The sequence below is a fragment of the Seriola dumerili genome, unplaced genomic scaffold (assembly GCF_002260705.1).
Source record: "Seriola dumerili isolate Sdu_G_001 unplaced genomic scaffold, Sdu_1.0 BDQW01000110.1, whole genome shotgun sequence".
NCBI lineage: Eukaryota > Metazoa > Chordata > Actinopteri > Carangiformes > Carangidae > Seriola > Seriola dumerili.
The window spans coordinates 5785424-5791913 of record NW_019174365.1 but is presented as its reverse complement, the minus strand read 5'-3'; the positions used below and the strand labels follow the sequence as shown (position 1 = coordinate 5791913).

The 6490-nt window shown below is 39.5% G+C and overlaps 1 protein-coding gene across 1 annotated transcript in view; it reads left to right on the top strand.

The window, feature by feature from the left end:
- Positions 1-4687, top strand: part of triqk (triple QxxK/R motif containing) — a 23348-nt gene extending 18661 nt beyond the window's left edge. The window contains exon 4 of the mRNA XM_022747308.1: positions 3366-4687. Coding sequence (XP_022603029.1) covers positions 3366-3473 — 108 coding nt within the window. The 3' untranslated portion in view covers positions 3474-4687. The remainder of the gene's footprint in view (positions 1-3365) is intronic.
- Positions 4688-6490: the final 1803 nt, after the last annotated feature.

Genomic DNA, 6490 nt, shown 5'->3' with positions numbered 1-6490 from the left:
AGATGAGGGGATGTCTGTCGAGCTGTGGCTTGTCGCCAAGGTGACAGAGACCCAGCTCCCAGCATGCTGAGTGTGCTGCAGCTGCCGCCGGTGCTAAGAGGGCCACATGATGAAGATGATGATGTGCTTGGGCCCCATCCAGGGGTCTCCATCAGAATGTGGGCAGAGAGGCTGTGTGTGTGCGTGTGTGTGCGTGCGTGCGTGCGTGCGTGCGTGCGTGCGTGCGTGCGTGCGCACATAAACGTGTTTGTGAGACAAGACAAGAGTCAACACAGTGGGCCACTCTTGAAAACAATGATCTCAATCAAGTGCAGGTGCTTTCTACCACTCAAGTGTTTTCACCAAAACCCCTCCAGCTTGTTTTCATAGACAAGTCACTGTAACCAGCTGTTCTCTTTCTTTTTGAAACCTGAAGCAGAGGAAAAGAAAGAGGGTGGGGGAAAAAAAAAACCTGGATTGAAATGCTTACCTACGTCAGAAGCTCAACATTTTCTTTGCGATATTTTCGTCAAAATTACAAACACTTTCTTTCTTTGTCATGTTTTTTCAAAGCTGCGAGAGAACACAAGCAGAAGCAGAAAACAATCAAGCCACCGTGATTTGGTAACAGTTCTCTTTTTTTTTTTCTCTGAGGCCTCGGCAAAATAGAAAAGTAAATCAAGCGGTGGGAGCCTGGCGGTTAATATATGAAACTAAAGTGCATGAAATTTAAAAGTTTTCCAATTAAGCGAGGACTTTAAGCTGTTTGGAGGCTGTCGGGATGGAGATAAACGTGGGCTGAGGCTAATGAAGACCAATGCTGCTGATGACTAGGCACTACAACATGTATACAGATAACTGTGGATGCTGTGACGCCTTTTAATTGTCACCCCCTCCACCACCCCCACCCCCCACCACCACCACCACCCCCTTCATCAGAGAGGAATTATTATTAGCCCCCCACCACCCCTCGTTTGTGCCAAGCCTTATCTCGCTCTTGTTTTCCCTCTCGTACTCACTCTTGTTTTTCATTCTGTCTTTTTTCTCCACAGTTTGGCCAGTGGGTTGAATTTGCAGTCGTCTCTGCGTATGCCTGCTATGTTTGGCAATAACTGAACTGATGTTTTCTCAAATTATCATTCACATATTTTTTTTTTTGTTTTGTTTTGTTTTCTTCTGTTCTTTTGACATCAGTCACAGCTCTTTCTGTTTAGTCTTGCTTGCTGCTTTTCTGTTTGTCATTTTCCCTCACTGTAACCTTGTATCACCTCGGCCCGTCACTCGTGAATACACAGCATAATGGGACGTTCCAGGCTGATTTGGTTTTACATGGTTCAGGTAGTTTTTCCCTCCAGTGTCTTAAAGATTCCATGAATAGAAAAATAAAATTATAGATATCCGCAGAAATAGAAATTGAAACTGCTGTTTGTGTACATGACTAAAATCATATGTTTTAAATTCACTTGTCATGTCACCTGTGTTGTCGTGGCCCAGTTTGCTTGTTAAAAACGAATTTCCATGTTCAAATCAAATTATTGTTTTTTTAATAACCTCCAATCAGACTGTACTCCACACTCCTTTAAAGCTCTCCAAGCTCTCCAGTGTTGATTAGAAAGTTTGCTGCTAATGAGTTCTCTTGATAAAGAATAACTGGCATTGTTCAATACTCTGAGTGGCCCTAATGAAACTCCAGCTGATGAAGATTTTAATCGTGTGAGCGCCACATAATGAACGAGCGCTCCAAATTCCCATTTTCAAGTTGAATGCCACTCCTCTGGAAAGCCTGAATTTGTTTGACAATTAACCAATAGAAAATCTTTTTTTTTTTTAAAAATAGGGCATTTTGTTGACGAAAGTTTAACTTCTCAGTAAAACTGTCAGGAGAGCTGTGGAGACTGGAGATTGCAGAAAGAATAGATGATTATACTGGGGTCAGTCAATGCTTGCTTTCTGAAATAACTGGTTTTAATGTTGTGGCTGATCAGTGTGTGAAACTGTACGTTTTGAAAGGTTTTTTTTCTTGGATGTGGCACCAGTTTAATCCACAGTATGTGGACCCCAGCCCCAGGGTTAAGGAGATTCTGTCTCAACTTTGTACTACACAATAACAAACATCACACAGAGATTTTTTTCATTGACTTGATATGAATATATACAGTACAGCATTTATGCTATTATAAGTGCATTAGGTCTGTCGTCGGTGTCACCTGCATCATTTCATCAGGTAACAATTTCCCACCGTGAATCTCTCAGAGCAGCAGAGAGCGTTTGTGTCATTAATGTGCAAATGGGTCCATCAGAATGAGAACACCTACTGTGTAGACCTGGTTTACTTTTAAAGAGCCTGAAGCCATTTCCACACAAACACAGGTAAATTTGAAAACGCATCTGTTTGTCTGTTCTGGCCTTTCATCAGCCCTTAGCTCGCTGCTGCAAACAAAGCTTTCAGAAATTTAAAAAAAAAAAAAAAAAAAAGCTCTTCAGTGTGAATCGCTTCAAAAACACCAGTCTTGTGTTGCGGCATGGACGGGAAACACTGACATGTGATTAACAGCTTGTTAACATGTTAAAACAAAACAAACAAGGCTGATATCTTATTTTTATATGTAAAATGCACAATACACACCTTTCTGTCCGTGTAAAGCGACCGTACAAACATGAATCAGGATTGGATTAAAAAAGGATTGATTGGAGTCCAAGAGTTACAACTACAAAACAAAGTCACAGTGTTTTAGTGTGCAGTCGCTCACACTGACAGAGGTCAAACGCTTTTCTTTAGTCATCACTTATCCAGCAGTGCACCAAAGTTTAAAAAAAAACGTGAAAGAGGAGATGAAGACATTTTTGTTGTCTTGACACTTCAGTGTGTGTGTGAATAGAAAACATTAAGATCACAAACTGAAGTAAGTACACAAGGAAGTGTTTGACACAGCATTTTTCTGTTTACCTGCAGCAGTGTGGAAACAGCTTTGACATTGTGCCAAAATGTTTTTCTTTCACTTTCAAATCTGAAATGAAAGTGTTATGACTGACATTAGTATAAATACATTTGTCTTTTAAGGACCTTTAATATAAACAAAAGTTACAGTTTAAATATTTTTTTTTTTTCATTTTTTTTGATTAACAATAAATTCTTCCTCACAAAGTCAGACTGATTAAAGTCCATTAGGATTGCAGCAAATCTAGATGAAAAGAAAGACAATAGGGACTTGGCAAATATAGACATAACTCTAATAAATAAACACAAAAATTACAGGATGCTACAAACACATTCAAACAAAGTAGAGCCTCTCCTAAGTGTAAAGACAGACAAGGGATCAGGCAGGTATATAAATAGTTCTATAGCAGAACCCTGTACTTACAATGTTTTTCTCTTCCCTCCTTAGGATGCGTTCCTTGTCATTGCAGCAATCCTCTTCTTTGTTCTCTGCGTCTACGCCTTCTTCTACCTCAACCTGAGCACTGAGATTAACCTGGATGTGGATGTGGATTAATAAGAGTTGGACCTTCTTCTTTACACACTTTGTTGTTGACATATTGACGGTGAACCTCTTCTTCAGGAGAAATGCTGCAATGCATTAATCAGTAAAAGTTTCAGGCCATTTTTGAGATTTGACATTACCTTGTGTGTATTTTCTGTGTGCGGTATATGCAATGAAACTGTACTGACATATAATTACTGACATAATTATACAATGGTTTTACATCTATAAATGATTCATTATTTCCCTGAAGTACCTTTGATTCCTGTTCTCTGAAAAAGTCAATGACCTCTTGCTCCACGGCACTTGAAACATTCTGCTGCAAAATCTACAATCAGCAACGGAAATGAGCCTCTTTTTTTTTTTTTTTTTACACGAGTCTTCCAAACTACGGTTGAGACCAAGCTTTGTTAATCTTATTCTGTGGAGTCACGTCCCTCTGTTTTCTCCTCTAATAGAAAAATGTAAATCTCCCGCTGAACCTCTCGTCACATCGAGACAAACACTTGCCTCACATTCCCGTGCACAAACCTCTCCTCCCGGATATCTGGAGATCACAAAGTGTGAGATTAGAATCCACAAAGCCCTCGTCCTGATTGAACATGTGTGCAGAATACAGAGCAACACATTGTACCTGCTGCACATACACGCAGCACTTAGACAGACACCCGCAGGATTAGCATTACAAATATGACGCTGTTCTTTCATTTGAATGGAAATTACATACATGAACGATGACTGAATAAAGGTGGCTCTACACCTTGATGATTTTCTTCTTGTCAAATATGTATTGCTGTCCCTTTTTAAAGATGTGATGCGTCTCTGTAGAACGGAATATGAAGGTTCGTCAATGCTTCTTTTTCACAAGTCTTTACTCTTTGTGCACCAGGCCGGCAAGACGTACAGACTGACCTTCTATTAACCATTTCAGTCCAAGTGCTTCCACTGTTTGAGATTCTTTATCACATGTGCAAAGTCGGGGTCTTTTTTTATTGAGTCCATTTGTCTTTGTTGGAAATTGTACATTATTTTTCATTTTATTAACACTTTATATTCCATGTTTTTCCCCTAACTAGCAATAGCAGCACTGTTGTCTAAAAGGCAACTGACGCATTGTTTTTGAAGTCGTCTATAAAAGTCCTATACCAAATACATAGGACTTCTTTTGTTTCGAGTCTTAAAAAAACAACAAAAAAAAACAAAACAAGTCTTATGTCTGTGCCCGATTGTGTTCTGTGGCTCATAGGATTCTCGAAATGTGAGACACATTTTGAGCTTTCAGTTTCGGCCTTTTCTCCTCTTTTCTCCCATGACCTTCCGACCTCTAGTAAAAGACTACATGTCAAAGAAACCATTATGATAAGCATGCGCCCGTACCCTCACCCAGTGGCTTTTATCAAGCCTTGGTACATTCAGGACCCCCCCCCCCACACACACACACACACACACACACACACACACACGTGTAACAATAGACAGCCCGACCGAATAGACCTTCATACATGACACCTGTTATCTAAAAGGTCACCATTACCAAACACAAGGGCTCTGACATCAGCACAGTGGAAAAGATCTGGCAGCACAGCCTATTTGTTCAGACCCATGTTTGGCAAGATGAGATGCAGGCTATTTTTCCCAGTAGTGTAATGGTCAGTGCTATTTTTGAATTGGTTTGTTTGGTGTATATAAACATTTTTATTGTTTACTTTGTCATTATGATTCAGTTACTGGATACTGTGGGACATATTAGTCACTGTGTTTCTTTTAAATTGCTTTTAAAATCAAAAATCATGTATCTCTTTATAAGGAAATATAAACAATGTATAATGTAAAAAAAAAAGATTAAAAGATCATTTCAGTTTTAATTAATTTATTTGAATTGATGTTTTGTGATCTTAAGTGTGAATCAAGCTGTGTGGTACATGAGAAAAAGGTATGTTATGTGAATTTATGGCTTTTCAGCATTTAAATCTGGACCCTTAGCTGATGCAGACAGGCAATATATAGTTCAGAAAAGGCCAGCAGTATCAATTTTCTTCCAATCCTTGGACATATCTAAAGCCATTTATGTGGCAAAGTAATTACTATAATTGCAAATCTTAAATGATATAAAAGAAGGGGTTGAATTTAATCACGGTGACAACTGATCAGGCTGTGCATACCCAAGATAACACCTTGACATTAACTTTAACTACCAGTAATGTTTCATTCTTCTTTATCCCTACAGGTTTATATTTAGCTGTTAAATGAAGGTGTAGTCGTTACTTTGTGTCTTAAAAGTTAATGAATAAAAAATTATTGTCGATTTTCTTTTATGGGCTAAAAGCTCGCCATTATTCCTCTTAGATAATTTTATTCCTAAGCTATAAACAACAGTGTTCTATCAGTGATGGGTTATTAAATCGTATTGACTTCATTGGTCCACATGTCTTGTCCTGGCCTTCCGTTATTAAGCGCAAATCTGCTCAACAATGAAACGGTGAGGATGTTGACACAGGATTCCCTGAGTGAGATGCTACATGAGATCAGATGTGACAGTAGGTTGGAAATGTTCCTTGTTGCTCTGGGCTGGAGATGCGCACAGCAGAGTTAATCCACAGCAATGACAAAAGGACACGAGTGTGGCGTCCCTACATGTCATGTGACACGTCTCTGCTAATTGACGGTGTTCCATTGATTTCCGTTTGCAGCAAGTCAAACAGAGGAAATGAATCACGCGGTAGCAGTGTATGAGCATTTAGCACGAGCTCAACAGCCTTTCACAGGAGCTGAACGCACTGAGGCTTTACCTACCATCCTGTGACAAATGAGCTAAACGCCACGCAACCAAATCCCGCTCATTAGTCATGTGAGGTATGTCACCAAGAGTAATTATACTTAGCCCAAAATGTGTATATGCACCAACACACACACAATATGTAACGTTGCTGCACTTTCCCACACTTGAGGCAGTAGGAAACATTCTCATACATGTATGGCTGTTTACCGAGACATGAATCATAATTATGACTGCTGGTGAACCCGACACC